The 14,473-nt window shown below is 37.6% G+C and overlaps 1 protein-coding gene across 1 annotated transcript in view; it reads right to left on the bottom strand.

The window, feature by feature from the left end:
* Window positions 1-3,399: 3,399 nt before the first annotated feature.
* Window positions 3,400-14,473, bottom strand: part of LOC106079858 (uncharacterized) — a 46,752-nt gene continuing 35,678 nt past the window's right edge. The window contains exons 12-13 of the mRNA XM_056006242.1: window positions 5,152-5,392; window positions 3,400-4,648 (exon numbers count right to left, since the gene is read on the bottom strand). Coding sequence (XP_055862217.1) covers window positions 4,579-4,648; window positions 5,152-5,392 — 311 coding nt within the window. The 3' untranslated portion in view covers window positions 3,400-4,578. The remainder of the gene's footprint in view (window positions 4,649-5,151; window positions 5,393-14,473) is intronic.

Here is a 14,473-nt window from a genome sequence, read left to right as displayed (position 1 = left end):
GCAACAATTGATACGCACGATTAGGGCTAGCTACCATTATAATAAACCTTATAACATGAAGCAGATCTTGACATCAAAGCAGTCTATGCTGTTGGTATACAAACTCTAGTAGGCCTACAGTTTAACGTTTTGAAGTTGACGTTTGGTAGGCCTATAAGGATATTTTGGGAAGGCTTTTAAGGTAATATTTTTGTAAACGCCTTTACGAAAGTGCAATTATGTATTTCAATGGACCTCATTCACCAATCGTAAACAAACAACATTTAGTCACGTGATCTTATTGATAAAACAACGAAAAAAAATGTCACGTGGCAACCATCATGGATTAAACATTAGATCGTTTATTTACGATTGGTGAATGAGGTCCATTTGGTGTCATTGTTGAACATTTCAATTTTTTACAATGTATCTTTAGTTCATTAGCTTGATCAAAGATAATGCCTTTAAGGATCTAATTTTTAATAAATTGCCCGTTGGGAAATAGTCGTTTATTCCTTCGACTCAAAAAAGATTTTAATTTTAATAACCCTTGTGATAGTAAGTGTATGTGTTTTTGAGTGGCCGGTAGTGCAGTGTGTGTGTGTGCCTGTGTATGAAATGACCAGTGGCCCTTTATTGTACATGGTTGAGTGAACAGCTTGGAAAGTGTGTAAGTCAGGACTGGTTGTAAAACGGGGGTCAGATTGAGAACAAGATGCTGCAGTGAAGAGACAGGGTAGATAGGCAGGAGCTGGAATGGACCTCATTCACCAATCGTAAACAAACAACATTTAGTCACGTGATCATATTGATAAAACAACGGGAAAAAACTGTCACGTGACAGCCACTATGTATTAAAATTAGATCGTAATTTGTATAGAAGAGATAGAGAACCACGTGGCAAAATATTGTTTGTTTACGATTGGTGAATGAGGTCCATTAGTATAGCCTCCCTTGTCTTTAGCAACAATGTATTCCTTGTAACAACTTGAAACAAAGATTCTCAATCCAGTGTCCCTTGTCTTTAGCAACAATGTATTCCTTGTAACAACTTGAAGCAAAGATTCTCAATCCAGTCTCCCTTGTCTTTAGCAACAATGTATTCCTTGTAACAACTTGAAACAAAGATTCTCCATACAGTCTCCCTTGTCTTTAGCAACAATGTATTCCTTGTAACAACATGAAACAAAGATTCTCCATCCAGCCTCCCTTGTCTTTAGCAACAATGTATTCCTTGTAACAACTTGAAACAAAGATTCTCAATCCAGTCTCCCTTGTCTTTAGCAACAATGTATTCCTTGTAACAACTTGAAACAAAGATTCTCCATCCAGCCTCCCTTGTCTTTAGCAGCAATGTATTCCTTGTAACAACTTGAAACAAAGATTCTCCATCCAGTGTACCAAGTGGACCCAGGGGTCTGTTAGAGCGCAACAGACCATCCTAAAAGGTCTAAAAACTGATCTTAGTATTCTGTAATCCAACTCCATCACTTTTAAAAGTGTCCACATTGTGATTTAGACACATTTTTTTTAGCTAAAATCTTTTTATTTTATTTTCCTTCAGTCTATAGGTTCAAGTCAGTGGCGTAGCTAGGAATTTACCATCATTTGGGGGTATGGGGGGTGGGGGGCGGGAGGAGGGCTTGAACTCTTTGGAGGCCACAGCATTTTGCGTAATATTTAAAATTTAATGTAAAAAAAAAAACACGCTCATTTGAGGCACCCCGGGGGATTTTCAAATTCTCACACTCCCTCCCAGTGGCGTCACTAGGGAGTGCGGGGGGGGGGTGCGGTCCGCACCGGGTGACACTCGTTAGGGGGTGACACCTATGCTTAAAAAAAATGCACTTTGGGAATAACTGACAATTTCAAAAAAAAAAAAAAAACGACAGTGGCTTAATATTGGAACATGTTATTCACAATTAATAAATAAATTAATAAATACTTCTTTTTTTCTTTTTTTTTCTTTTTTTTTGCTTAAGTGGAGATACGACATAGAAGAGTTCCTATCGCACCTCATTCTGGCTACAATAAAATCTTTTTTTAGTACACAAGAAATAGCGTTATAATTGAATTAAGTGACGCGAGTAGCCATGCGTGTGATTAGCAGACACGTTACACAGGGCTGTGTATTGCGAGCGGACTGGTGTAAACGTGCACATCATACCTTATATCAGGGGTTCTCAACCTGTGGGTCGCGGATACAATCCACGGTGTTTTATAGCAATTGGTCTATGCGCATTGGGTTTTCAGTGCAAATATCTTTTACGAGACAACATGAGATTTTTTTTTAAAAAATGCCGCGGGATGCACATTCAAGACCAAAAGAGAATCCACTGTCGAGGACAGACGTAGAAGACTTAAAGAGAACCTAAGCGACCACAGGCGTACAACGGTTATAGTAAATCTATGTCAGCAGAGAGTGCACTGGTTGTTGCTGGGACTGCGTATAGCAGGGGTTTTCAACCTGTGGATCGCGCCCCATTGGGGTCGATTGACGATTTGCCAAATACCATCGAAAAAATGGATTGTTATTGTCTATGCATCTATTGCTGTATGTGTGTGTGTGTGTGGGGGGGGGGTCGCGGCAGAGTGGTGGATTGTAAAAAGGGGTCGCCGAGCATAAAAGGTTGAGAACCGCTGCCTTATATGGTCATGGGATAGCCTCAAAGGACTGGCGTTTCTGTGATTTTTTTCGAGAAGGACCGAGACCGTTCGGCACGGTAGGCCTTATCACTGACCTTCAACGTCACAACATGTGGGCAGTTTACACCAATAGCGCGTTGCCACGTCACAGATCTCTACGACGTAGCGACGAGCTAGTGGTCTCCGCTGCCTACAAATTGCGACGTTGCAGGGTAATGTACAGGCCCTTCTAGACGATTGGTCTCGCCCTGATAGACCCGATTTAAAGAGAGAGTGTGTAGGGTCAAGGCTATAAAGAGGGAGTGTGTAGGGTCAAGGCTGTCCGGTTCAGTTGAGGACAGCCGAGTTCAAGACGAGACAGAGAGTCCAGTATTAATGGACCTCATTCACCAATCGTAATCAAACAACATTTAGTCACGTGATCTTATTGATAAAACAAAAAAAAACTGTCACGTGACAACCATCATGAATTAAACATGAGATCGTAAATTATATAGAAGAGATAGAGCACCACTTGGCTAAATGTTGTTTGTTTACGGTTGGTGAATGAGGTCCATTGAGTACAGCGATCATAGTAAGACCTTTCGTGATGCCAATTGTACAGCATTTGATTGTTTATCAAACTCATAAAAGTATAGTCAAGAGTTGGCAACTTCTTGAGGATGGTTGTGCCGTGTGGTGATTGCAGTGAGTCTGATAGAGGGTCGTGTATCAATCTGTATCTATATCTTTTAATTCTTTATTCATATCATTAATAACAATTTCTATAACATCTTCACTGTGATTAAATAGTTTAATGACATTACAACGCAACGTTTAGTGCTTTCAACAGCATGTAATACAATAAAACATCAACGCTAGGTTCCTTTATTATAATAAAGTTTATGCATGTTTATGTAAACCAAATTGAAGTTATGCATATGAACTTATATAAATAGATTAAGCATATTTTTTAAACTGCCACATGGCAGCATAGAGATAAAACTTTCCAAACTATAATGATATGTGAATTAAAACTCGATTTAGAGTCCACCAGCTTATAGAATAAGTTGAATACGGGAGGCCACCTTTTCGACGAACTGAAGGAGGCCATATATTTACATATAAGTAAAATACAAATGTCAAGACAGCCATAGTGATATTCTCTTAGAACTCAAGAGTCTCTAATGATACACTTTAAAGCAAAGATAACAATTTATTAGGATAACATTATTGAAATCGAGGGTCAAAAGCAATGTTTAGGGGAAATAATATACAGAACACTGTGGAGATCATTTCTCTTTAATTTTTTAAATGACTAAGAGTTATTTATAAGACTTAGTCAATAATTAAAAGTTTCTTGTGCGACATAGGGAAGCAAAATTATGTCATTATTTAAAATTCTTATAACAGTCTTATAACAGGTGAAAGGAGAAGGCGTTTCAAAATGAAGTAAAATATTGCATTTAGTTATCTCAGTTTTTTTCAATCTGATTTACTTGTGTTTATTAAATGTACTTCCGGGGACTACACACTACCCTATATATTCATTACACAGCTTTTAAATGAAAAAATACCATTGATAATTACAACAGAGTTTCCATTAAGGGAATTCCTGTATTCGTTACCTTGAAAATATGTGCAGCAAAAATGTATTTAGTGCGATTGTTTGCTTTGTGCTGGTAGATACATCTGTCATTATATTGTTCATTATCATGATTATTATGTTGTTGATTATCTTCGTCACAATGTTGGAAATTATCTTGATCATTATATGGGTCATTTTGTTGTTCAGTATCTTGGTCAACATGTTGTATCTAGATGTTGTTCAATATCTTGGCCAATATGTTGATCATTATGTTGATGTGTCTTGGTTGAAAGATACTGACGGGAAAGGGCGAACACATGTGCAGTCATCAGCCATCTATAAGTATAACGGTGTCGTCTGTAAGTCGAAACTTCTCTTCATTCTCTTTAATGCTCTCTAATCTCTTTAATTGCTTGTGTCGCTGCCTCTCTGACCTTGTCCGAACTGTCTGTGAGTCTGTAACAAAAGAAAAACAAGTTGGCCCGTTACGTCACAAATCTATAAATAGAAGCGCTATGGGCCAATCACATATCGCGGATTCTCCCACCTGCGGACGAGAAAGTACGAAACTAAAACCTGTTATTACTTTCCTTGCGTGTGGAATAACTAAACTATTTATACGATCGAAACCGCAGTGGTTAAATTTATGGTCGATATATATAACATATATATATTTTACACTTTAGCAACATAGTCCATTAAATTAGACTACAACATATATATTTTACACTTTAGCAACATAGTAAATTAAATTAGACTACAACATAGGCCTATATATTTTACACTTTAGCAACATATTCCATTAAATAAGACTACAACATATATATTTTACACTTTAGCAACATAGTCCATTAAATAAGACTACAACATATATATTTTACACTTTAGCAACATTACATTATAATATACTATAATGGCATAAAATTAGATGATATAAAAAATATAGATTTAAAACATACGACAATAAATGCAGTTTCTCGAGGGCCTGGTGACTGTTGAGGTGACAAGCAGCCTTGCATCCCGCCTCTCTGACCAGGCTGTTCAGGTCATCAAGTGTGGTCAGTATGGCGGCGTGGGTCACGCGATCATCTGGCATGGCGTACTGTGACAGTGCCACTGCTGACACTGCTCGGACGACGGGATCTTTGTCTTTAAGCAACTCTCTGACCACATCAGTCAGGTAAGGGTTAAACAGTTTACCTTAAAATAGAAAGCATAATTGCACATTTCTTATTCCACATGCTAGGACAAATTAATACAAGTGCTCCTTCTTCCCTTGTGCTATTGAGTAAGGAACGGGTTGGCTGAATCATTCAGAAAAAAAAAAGGACTTAATAAAGTTTGTCTCTAATTAACACGCACGACTAGATTAACAGATCAACGTAATTATCTCCTTTAATTAACAAGATAAGATGTTATCAGAGGCGGCCTTGAGGGTGGGGGCAAGACTCAAGCAATTTCGGGGGGGGGGGGCGCTATAAAGAGAAACTCTTGTCACCGTCAGCTCGTTGCCTTGACATGACCGGGATGTCATATGAACAGCAGAGACAAAGAATGTCGAAATCGTTGATACTTATTTATGTTTGCGTAACGTCGTAAAAATGTGTTCACGACATTGATGTAAGTCATTGTAGTCAGTTGTTGTCCTAGCGTAATTGTCACTACCGGTATTTAAGATTGCCAGGATAAGCTTAACAATGTCAAGGACGCCACATTTAAGGTCCCTGTTTCTAATTAAATACAAAAGAATTGAGCTATAACTGTAACAATATCCCAATGCGTGGCATTTAACCTTCGTATCAAATTTCTTTTATTATCGCTTTTTAGTTGCCCTTTTAAGGAAAGTTTTAGTTGCCCCTTTTTTTTAAAAAGTTTTAGTTGCCCCTTTTAAAAAAAAGTTTTAGTTGCCCTTTTTTAAAAAAAAGTTTTAGTTGCCCGATTCTAAATAAATTTTAGTTGCCCCTTTTAAAAAAAAAGTTTTAGTTGCCCGTTTTTAAGTAAGTTTTAGTTGCCCCTTTTTTAAAAAAGTTTTAGTTGCCCGTTTTTAAGTAAGTTTTAGTTGCCCCTTTTTAAAAAAAAGTTTTAGTTGCCCCTTTTTAAAAAAAAGTTTTAGTTGCCCGTTTTTAAGTAAGTTTTAGTTGCCCCTTTTTAAAAAAAAAAATTTTAGTGCTCCTTTAAAAAAAAATTAGTTGCCCCTTTGTAAGTAAGTTTTAGTTGCCCGATTCTAAATAAATTTTAGTTGCCCCTTTTCATGTAAGTTTTAGTTGCCCCTTTTTAAGTAAGTTTTAGTTGCCCCTTTTTAAATATTATTTAAGTCCTAATGTGAAAGCGCAAAGATTCACCCTTATTGAAATATTGGAAAGAGTTAAGAAAATTGGATTCTAATAGTGTGGGCAAAAATCATCATAGACCTTCAAAAAAAAAAAACAACATTACCTATCAATACTTCCTTTATTTTTTACACCGGATACATCAAATTGATTGCCATTTATAGTTTTTTTTCCCCACTATGTAAGAAACTCTTCATTACAATAAAACCTACTAGAAGTAGTTTCAAGTACTACTATAAGTCTTTTTTTATCTGAGTTGATGTGTAAGTCAGATATAGCAACTCCCATTCCATGTTCAAGATACACAATTCATCGTAGCTAAATGTGGGTGACGATAACGTGACATTGCCACATTGAGTAGGAACAGGTTTAAGTAGAGCTCGAGTTTCACAAAGCTTGAAGTCTGTCTGGTACAAAGTTTGAACGCGTTATTTCTCACACTTCCGGTTCTCGGATCAAGTTGAAACTTAGCACAATTATTGTTTGTGTGGGGAGCTCTCACTCTACAAGCTCCAAGTTCTAACTAACTCTCTACAAGCTTCAAGTTCTAACTAACTCTCTCTACAAGCTTCAAGTTCTAACTAACTTTCTCTACAATCTCGAAGTTCTAACTAACTTTCTCAACAAGGTCCAAGTTCTAACTAACTTTCTCTACAATCTCCAAGTTCTAACTAACTCTCTCTACAAGCTCCAAGTTCTAACTAACTCTCTCTACAATCTCGAAGTTCTAACTAACTTTCTCAACAAGGTCCAAGTTCTAACTAACTTTCTCTACAATCTCCAAGTTCTAACTAACTTTCTCAACAAGGTCCAAGTTCTAACTAACTTTCTCTACAATCTCCAAGTTCTAACTAACTCTCTACAAGCTTCAAGTTCTAACTAACTCTCTCTACAATCTCCAAGTTCTAACTAACTCTCTCTACAAGCTCCAAGTTCTAACTAACTCTCTCTACAATCTCCAAGTTCTAACTAACTCTCTCTACAAGCTCCAAGTTCTAACTAACTCTCTCTACAATCTCCAAGTTCTAACTAACTCTCTCTACAAGCTCCAAGTTCTAACTAACTTTCTCTACAATCTCGAAGTTCTAACTAACTTTCTCAACAAGGTCCAAGTTCTAACTAACTTTCTCTACAATCTCCAAGTTCTAACTAACTTTCTCAACAAGGTCCAAGTTCTAACTAACTTTCTCTACAATCTCCAAGTTCTAACTAACTCTCTACAAGCTTCAAGTTCTAACTAACTCTCTCTACAATCTCCAAGTTCTAACTAACTCTCTCTACAAGCTCCAAGTTCTAACTAACTCTCTCTACAATCTCCAAGTTCTAACTAACTCTCTCTACAATCTCCAAGTTCTAACTAACTCTCTCTACAATCTCCAAGTTCTAACTAACTCTCTCTACAAGCTCCAAGTTCTAACTAACTCTCTCTACAAGCTTCAAGTTCTAACTAACTCTCTCTACAAGCTCCAAGTTCTAACTAACTCTCTCTACAATCTCCAAGTTCTAACTCTCTCTACAAGCTCCAAGTTCTAACTAACTCTCTCTACAAGCTCCAAGCTCTAACTAACTCTCTCTACAAGCTCCAAGTTCTAACTAACTCTCTCTACAATCTCCAAGTTCTAACTAACTCTCTCTACAAGCTCCAAGTTCTAACTAACTCTCTCTACAATCTCCAAGTTCTAACTCTCTCTACAAGCTCCAAGTTCTAACTAACTCTCTCTACAAGCTCCAAGCTCTAACTAACTCTCTCTACAAGCTCCAAGTTCTAACTAACTCTCTCTACAATCTCCAAGTTCTAACTAACTTTCTCTACAAGCTCCAAGTTCTAACTAACTCTCTCTACAAGCTTCAAGTTCTAACTAACTCTCTCTACAATCTCCAAGTTCTAACTCTCTCTACAAGCTCCAAGTTCTAACTAACTCTCTCTACAAGCTCCAAGCTCTAACTAACTCTCTCTACAATCTCCAAGTTCTAACTAACTCTCTCTACAATCTCCAAGTTCTAACTAACTCTCTCTACAATCTCCAAGTTCTAACTCTCTCTACAAGCTCCAAGTTCTAACTAACTCTCTCTACAAGCTCCAAGCTCTAACTAACTCTCTCTACAAGCTCCAAGTTCTAACTAACTTTCTCTACAAGCTCCAAGTTCTAACTAACTCTCTCTACAAGCTTCAAGTTCTAACTAACTCTCTCTACAATCTCCAAGTTCTAACTCTCTCTACAAGCTCCAAGTTCTAACTAACTCTCTCTACAAGCTCCAAGCTCTAACTAACTCTCTCTACAAGCTCCAAGTTCTAACTAACTCTCTCTACAAGCTCCAAGTTCTAACTAACTCTCTCTACAAGCTTCAAGTTCTAACTAACTCTCTCTACAAGCTCCAAGTTCTAACTAACTCTCTCTACAATCTCCAAGTTCTAACTCTCTCTACAAGCTCCAAGTTCTAACTAACTCTCTCTACAAGCTCCAAGCTCTAACTAACTCTCTCTACAAGCTCCAAGTTCTAACTAACTCTCTCTACAAGCTCCAAGTTCTAACTAACTCTCTCTACAAGCTTCAAGCTCTAACTAACTCTCTCTACAAGCTCCAAGTTCTAACTAACTCTCTCTACAATCTCCAAGTTCTAACTAACTTTCTCTACAAGCTCCAAGTTCTAACTAACTCTCTCTACAAGCTTCAAGTTCTAACTAACTCTCTCTACAATCTCCAAGTTCTAACTCTCTCTACAAGCTCCAAGTTCTAACTAACTCTCTCTACAAGCTCCAAGCTCTAACTAACTCTCTCTACAATCTCCAAGTTCTAACTAACTCTCTCTACAATCTCCAAGTTCTAACTAACTCTCTCTACAATCTCCAAGTTCTAACTCTCTCTACAAGCTCCAAGTTCTAACTAACTCTCTCTACAAGCTCCAAGCTCTAACTAACTCTCTCTACAAGCTCCAAGTTCTAACTAACTTTCTCTACAAGCTCCAAGTTCTAACTAACTCTCTCTACAAGCTTCAAGTTCTAACTAACTCTCTCTACAATCTCCAAGTTCTAACTCTCTCTACAAGCTCCAAGTTCTAACTAACTCTCTCTACAAGCTCCAAGCTCTAACTAACTCTCTCTACAAGCTCCAAGTTCTAACTAACTCTCTCTACAAGCTCCAAGCTCTAACTAACTCTCTCTACAAGCTCCAAGTTCTAACTAACTTTCTCTACAATGTCCACGTTCTAACTAACTCTCTCTACAATCTCCAAGTTCTAACTAACTTTCTCTACAAGCTTCAAGTTCTAACTAACTTTCTCTACCATCTCCAAGTTCTAACTAACTTTCTCTACAATCTCCAAGTTCTAACTAACTTTCTCTACAAGCTCCAAGTTCTAACTAACTTTCTCTACAAGCTCCAAGTTCTAACTAACTTTCTCTACAAGCTCCAAGTTCTAACTAACTTTCTCTACAAGCTCCAAGTTCTAACTAACTCTCTCTACAAGCTTCAAGCTCTAACTAACTCTCTCTACAATCTCCAAGTTCTAACTAACTTTCTCTACAATCTCCAAGTTCTAACTAACTCTCTCTACAAGCTCCAAGCTCTAACTAACTCTCTCTACAAGGTCCAAGTTCTAACTAACTTTCTATACAATCTCCAAGTTCTAACTAACTCTCTCTACAATCTCCAAGTTCTAACTAACTCTCTCTACAATCTCCAAGTTCTAACTAACTCTCTCTACAAGCTCCAAGTTCTAACTAACTTTCTCTACAAGCTCCAAGTTCTAACTAACTTTCTCTACAAGCTACAAGTTCTAACTAACTTTCTCTACAAGCTACAAGTTCTAACTAACTCTCTCTACAAGCTCCAAGTTTTAACTAACTCTCTCTACAATCTCCAAGTTCTAACTAACTCTCTCTACAATCTTTAAGTTCTAACTCTCTCTACAAGCTCCAAGTTCTAACTAACTCTCTCTACAAGCTCCAAGTTCTAACTAACTCTCTCTACAAGCTTCAAGTTCTAACTAACTCTCTCTACAAGCTCCAAGTTCTAACTAACTCTCTCTACAATCTCCAAGTTCTAACTCTCTCTACAAGCTCCAAGTTCTAACTAACTCTCTCTACAAGCTCCAAGCTCTAACTAACTCTCTCTACAAGCTCCAAGTTCTAACTAACTCTCTCTACAAGCTCCAAGTTCTAACTAACTCTCTCTACAAGCTTCAAGCTCTAACTAACTCTCTCTACAAGCTCCAAGTTCTAACTAACTCTCTCTACAATCTCCAAGTTCTAACTAACTTTCTCTACAAGCTCCAAGTTCTAACTAACTCTCTCTACAAGCTTCAAGTTCTAACTAACTCTCTCTACAATCTCCAAGTTCTAACTCTCTCTACAAGCTCCAAGTTCTAACTAACTCTCTCTACAAGCTCCAAGCTCTAACTAACTCTCTCTACAATCTCCAAGTTCTAACTAACTCTCTCTACAATCTCCAAGTTCTAACTAACTCTCTCTACAATCTCCAAGTTCTAACTCTCTCTACAAGCTCCAAGTTCTAACTAACTCTCTCTACAAGCTCCAAGCTCTAACTAACTCTCTCTACAAGCTCCAAGTTCTAACTAACTTTCTCTACAAGCTCCAAGTTCTAACTAACTCTCTCTACAAGCTTCAAGTTCTAACTAACTCTCTCTACAATCTCCAAGTTCTAACTCTCTCTACAAGCTCCAAGTTCTAACTAACTCTCTCTACAAGCTCCAAGCTCTAACTAACTCTCTCTACAAGCTCCAAGTTCTAACTAACTCTCTCTACAAGCTCCAAGCTCTAACTAACTCTCTCTACAAGCTCCAAGTTCTAACTAACTTTCTCTACAATGTCCACGTTCTAACTAACTCTCTCTACAATCTCCAAGTTCTAACTAACTTTCTCTACAAGCTTCAAGTTCTAACTAACTTTCTCTACCATCTCCAAGTTCTAACTAACTTTCTCTACAATCTCCAAGTTCTAACTAACTTTCTCTACAAGCTCCAAGTTCTAACTAACTTTCTCTACAAGCTCCAAGTTCTAACTAACTTTCTCTACAAGCTCCAAGTTCTAACTAACTTTCTCTACAAGCTCCAAGTTCTAACTAACTCTCTCTACAAGCTTCAAGCTCTAACTAACTCTCTCTACAATCTCCAAGTTCTAACTAACTTTCTCTACAATCTCCAAGTTCTAACTAACTCTCTCTACAAGCTCCAAGCTCTAACTAACTCTCTCTACAAGGTCCAAGTTCTAACTAACTTTCTATACAATCTCCAAGTTCTAACTAACTCTCTCTACAATCTCCAAGTTCTAACTAACTCTCTCTACAATCTCCAAGTTCTAACTAACTCTCTCTACAAGCTCCAAGTTCTAACTAACTTTCTCTACAAGCTCCAAGTTCTAACTAACTTTCTCTACAAGCTACAAGTTCTAACTAACTTTCTCTACAAGCTACAAGTTCTAACTAACTCTCTCTACAAGCTCCAAGTTTTAACTAACTCTCTCTACAATCTCCAAGTTCTAACTAACTCTCTCTACAATCTTTAAGTTCTAACTCTCTCTACAAGCTCCAAGTTCTAACTAACTCTCTCTACAAGCTCCAAGTTCTAACTAACTCTCTCTACAAGCTTCAAGTTCTAACTAACTCTCTCTACAAGCTCCAAGTTCTAACTAACTCTCTCTACAATCTCCAAGTTCTAACTCTCTCTACAAGCTCCAAGTTCTAACTAACTCTCTCTACAAGCTCCAAGCTCTAACTAACTCTCTCTACAAGCTCCAAGTTCTAACTAACTCTCTCTACAAGCTCCAAGTTCTAACTAACTCTCTCTACAAGCTTCAAGCTCTAACTAACTCTCTCTACAAGCTCCAAGTTCTAACTAACTCTCTCTACAATCTCCAAGTTCTAACTAACTTTCTCTACAAGCTCCAAGTTCTAACTAACTCTCTCTACAAGCTTCAAGTTCTAACTAACTCTCTCTACAATCTCCAAGTTCTAACTCTCTCTACAAGCTCCAAGTTCTAACTAACTCTCTCTACAAGCTCCAAGCTCTAACTAACTCTCTCTACAATCTCCAAGTTCTAACTAACTCTCTCTACAATCTCCAAGTTCTAACTAACTCTCTCTACAATCTCCAAGTTCTAACTCTCTCTACAAGCTCCAAGTTCTAACTAACTCTCTCTACAAGCTCCAAGCTCTAACTAACTCTCTCTACAAGCTCCAAGTTCTAACTAACTTTCTCTACAAGCTCCAAGTTCTAACTAACTCTCTCTACAAGCTTCAAGTTCTAACTAACTCTCTCTACAATCTCCAAGTTCTAACTCTCTCTACAAGCTCCAAGTTCTAACTAACTCTCTCTACAAGCTCCAAGCTCTAACTAACTCTCTCTACAAGCTCCAAGTTCTAACTAACTCTCTCTACAAGCTCCAAGCTCTAACTAACTCTCTCTACAAGCTCCAAGTTCTAACTAACTTTCTCTACAATGTCCACGTTCTAACTAACTCTCTCTACAATCTCCAAGTTCTAACTAACTTTCTCTACAAGCTTCAAGTTCTAACTAACTTTCTCTACCATCTCCAAGTTCTAACTAACTTTCTCTACAATCTCCAAGTTCTAACTAACTTTCTCTACAAGCTCCAAGTTCTAACTAACTTTCTCTACAAGCTCCAAGTTCTAACTAACTTTCTCTACAAGCTCCAAGTTCTAACTAACTTTCTCTACAAGCTCCAAGTTCTAACTAACTCTCTCTACAAGCTTCAAGCTCTAACTAACTCTCTCTACAATCTCCAAGTTCTAACTAACTTTCTCTACAATCTCCAAGTTCTAACTAACTCTCTCTACAAGCTCCAAGCTCTAACTAACTCTCTCTACAAGGTCCAAGTTCTAACTAACTTTCTATACAATCTCCAAGTTCTAACTAACTCTCTCTACAATCTCCAAGTTCTAACTAACTCTCTCTACAATCTCCAAGTTCTAACTAACTCTCTCTACAAGCTCCAAGTTCTAACTAACTTTCTCTACAAGCTCCAAGTTCTAACTAACTTTCTCTACAAGCTACAAGTTCTAACTAACTTTCTCTACAAGCTACAAGTTCTAACTAACTCTCTCTACAAGCTCCAAGTTTTAACTAACTCTCTCTACAATCTCCAAGTTCTAACTAACTCTCTCTACAATCTTTAAGTTCTAACTCTCTCTACAAGCTCCAAGTTCTAACTAACTCTCTCTACAAGCTCCAAGTTCTAACTAACTCTCTCTACAAGCTTCAAGTTCTAACTAACTCTCTCTACAAGCTCCAAGTTCTAACTAACTCTCTCTACAATCTCCAAGTTCTAACTCTCTCTACAAGCTCCAAGTTCTAACTAACTCTCTCTACAAGCTCCAAGCTCTAACTAACTCTCTCTACAAGCTCCAAGTTCTAACTAACTCTCTCTACAAGCTCCAAGTTCTAACTAACTCTCTCTACAAGCTTCAAGCTCTAACTAACTCTCTCTACAAGCTCCAAGTTCTAACTAACTCTCTCTACAATCTCCAAGTTCTAACTAACTTTCTCTACAAGCTCCAAGTTCTAACTAACTCTCTCTACAAGCTTCAAGTTCTAACTAACTCTCTCTACAATCTCCAAGTTCTAACTCTCTCTACAAGCTCCAAGTTCTAACTAACTCTCTCTACAAGCTCCAAGCTCTAACTAACTCTCTCTACAATCTCCAAGTTCTAACTAACTCTCTCTACAATCTCCAAGTTCTAACTAACTCTCTCTACAATCTCCAAGTTCTAACTCTCTCTACAAGCTCCAAGTTCTAACTAACTCTCTCTACAAGCTCCAAGCTCTAACTAACTCTCTCTACAAGCTCCAAGTTCTAACTAACTTTCTCTACAAGCTCCAAGTTCTAACTAACTCTCTCTACAAGCTTCAAGTTCTAACTAACTCTCTCTACAATCTCCAAGTTCTAACTCTCTCTACAAGCTCCAAGTTCTAA

This window comes from Biomphalaria glabrata, chromosome 12, assembly GCF_947242115.1.
Source record: "Biomphalaria glabrata chromosome 12, xgBioGlab47.1, whole genome shotgun sequence".
Lineage (NCBI taxonomy): Eukaryota > Metazoa > Mollusca > Gastropoda > Planorbidae > Biomphalaria > Biomphalaria glabrata.
Note: the sequence above shows the minus strand (reverse complement) of the source record. Positions and strands in the feature narration are given on the sequence as shown.